The sequence below is a fragment of the Gavialis gangeticus genome, unplaced genomic scaffold (assembly GCF_001723915.1).
Source record: "Gavialis gangeticus isolate Ggan-Ray unplaced genomic scaffold, GavGan_comp1, whole genome shotgun sequence".
Taxonomy (NCBI): domain Eukaryota; kingdom Metazoa; phylum Chordata; order Crocodylia; family Gavialidae; genus Gavialis; species Gavialis gangeticus.
In genome coordinates this window covers 65,763,544-65,765,853 of record NW_017728992.1, presented here as the reverse complement: position 1 = coordinate 65,765,853, position 2,310 = coordinate 65,763,544, and the positions used below count along the sequence as shown (strand labels likewise).

Genomic DNA, 2,310 nt, shown 5'->3' with positions numbered 1-2,310 from the left:
TTCCTCATAGGACCTACCCTGCTGTCCCTTGATCATACGAGTGGCCCTCCTCTGGACCCTCTCCATGCTGTCCACATCCCTCTTGAAGTGCGGCGCCCAGAACTGGATGCAGTACTCCAGCTGCGGCCTGACCAGTGCCGCATAGAGGGGGAGGATCACCTCCTTGGACCTGCTTGAGATGCATCTGTGGATGCACGACAAGGTGCAGTTGGCCTTCCTAACTGCCTCCCCACATTGCCGACTCATGTTCATCCTGGAGTCAATAATGACTCCCAGATCCTTTTCCACCTCCGTGCTGACAAGAGGGGAGTTCCCCAGCCTGTATGTATGGTGCTGATTGTTCCTCCCCAGGTGTATCACCTTATACTTGTCTGTGTTAAACCCCATCCTATTCTCCTCCGCCCATCCTTGTAACCTATCTAGGTCCAACTGTAGCCTGTTGCTCCCCTCTATTGTGCCCACATTCCCCTACATCTTAGTCATCAGCAAATTTGAACAGGGTGCTTTGCACCCCCTTGTCCAAATCACTGATGAAGATATTGAACAGGGCGGGCCCAAGGACCGAGCCCTGTGGGACCCCACTTCCCACGTCCTTCCAGGTTGAGAAGGACCCATCCACTACCACCCTCTGTATCAGCCCAGTTGATATCCGACTAGTGGTAGCTAGTAAACATCTTGTGATCCTTATTTAAAAGCACTTAATGTGATTGTGGCGTGATTGCTTTTCTGTGCTGCAAGTAATGGCTTTTCAGTAAAGAAGTTTAGTTATAATTCTATCTGTGCATGCAACTTTACTTGTATAAGAAAATGTGTTCATATTGTTGAAGTTAGATGATGCTATAAATGATTGATACCATTCTTTCCCTCCCACAGCTATTTGGACATAGGAGAAGCAAAGAAAAAGCCTGTAGAAGTCAATAATGAGGTAATTCAACTCTTTAAAAAAAATTCTGATATTTATGATAACATATTAATCATTATATTAAAAATTCTATAATCACTTTTACAACTCTTATAGAAAATTTCAGCTTGAGTTTTAGTATGTCTTAGTTTTTATCATTTTTTGAACATAAGTTCTTCAACACATTACATCAGCCAGACTTCCTTTATTTTAATGGCCAGGACTATGAGGAATCATTTTTCTTCCTTTCATCTATCACTGCTGGCAAAGCCAGTAATAAAACAATAATAACATCATTTGATTTGTGTGATCATTAGAGCTGGTCTTAAAATGAAGTGTTTTTTCTGTGTGAAATTTTTGTTGAAAAATTTAGTTTTTGGCTTTTTTTTAACGGAACATTTTTGGGGTTTGACCAAAAAGATTTTAACAGAAAGCTTGATATTTATTGGGGAAAGAAAACACTACTTTTGAAAAGTGTCATTTTACTTCAGAGCACTGTTTTTACATTAAAACCACTTTTGGTGGAAAATATTCCAGCGGCTAGTCATATTCTCCAAACACTCCTGTCTCTTTGAAATGTAGTGATATGGTATTGAACAGGGCAGTGATATTTAGACTTCCTCACCCAGAGTTGCACTGGAATCAAATCACAAATCAGGCAAAAGGTAGGACAGGATGCTAACTGGTCTCTTCAATCACAACTAAGAGAAACTGGTCACGAGGGATTTTTGTATATCCAGCCCCTTCACCTCTTCACCCTCAGAACTTTTGCCGTTGTTGCTTGTGCCTTAATAGCCCTAGAGAGTACCTAGTTAAGTGGCTTATTTGACTTGCTTGCAAATTCCATTCTATTACTTTATATCAAGGGTGTCACACTGAATTTGGCCAGCAGAGCTGTGCGGTCCAGTTCACTGGGCTACTGATGGGGCACTGGAATTTGGGGCATGTGGCCTAGTGAAACATTTGGGGCTCTTTAGCACTGAGCTTGGCTTGCCACCAATGACTACCCTCAACCCATTTCTATTGTCAGACCCCTTGCTGCTGCCATTGCCATGGTGGCCAGGGTGGTACCCCAGGCTGGATCCAGCCTGTAGGGAGCCCTGCAGTCCAGATCTACTTTGGAGCCCCAAGTGAATTTGACACCCCTGCTTCATATGTACGAGGAACTGAATTCATCTCAGGAAATATCTAAAGGTTTTAAAGCTTTGCTGTTAACAGCAGTGTTATAACTTACATTACTGAGGATAAAAAAGATAGCTCAAAAGCTTGCCAGGGAAACTAGCGTGAGGGAGAGGCCTAGGATCATCTGCAAATACGGTGCAAATCCTAGTATCTTTTGCAGTGGTATGATGCCATGGGATGGGTGAGTCTGATTTTTTTTTTTTTTTTTTTTTTTTTTTTTTTTTTTT

General features: G+C 42.3%; 1 protein-coding gene across 1 annotated transcript in view; it reads left to right on the top strand.

Annotated features, from left to right (window-relative positions):
* DCDC2 (doublecortin domain containing 2) overlaps positions 1-2,310 on the top strand; it is a 122,770-nt gene that overhangs the window by 11,996 nt on the left and 108,464 nt on the right. Inside the window, 1 exon segment of the mRNA XM_019523640.1 lies at positions 874-925. Within this exon segment, the coding sequence (XP_019379185.1) occupies positions 874-925 (52 nt within the window).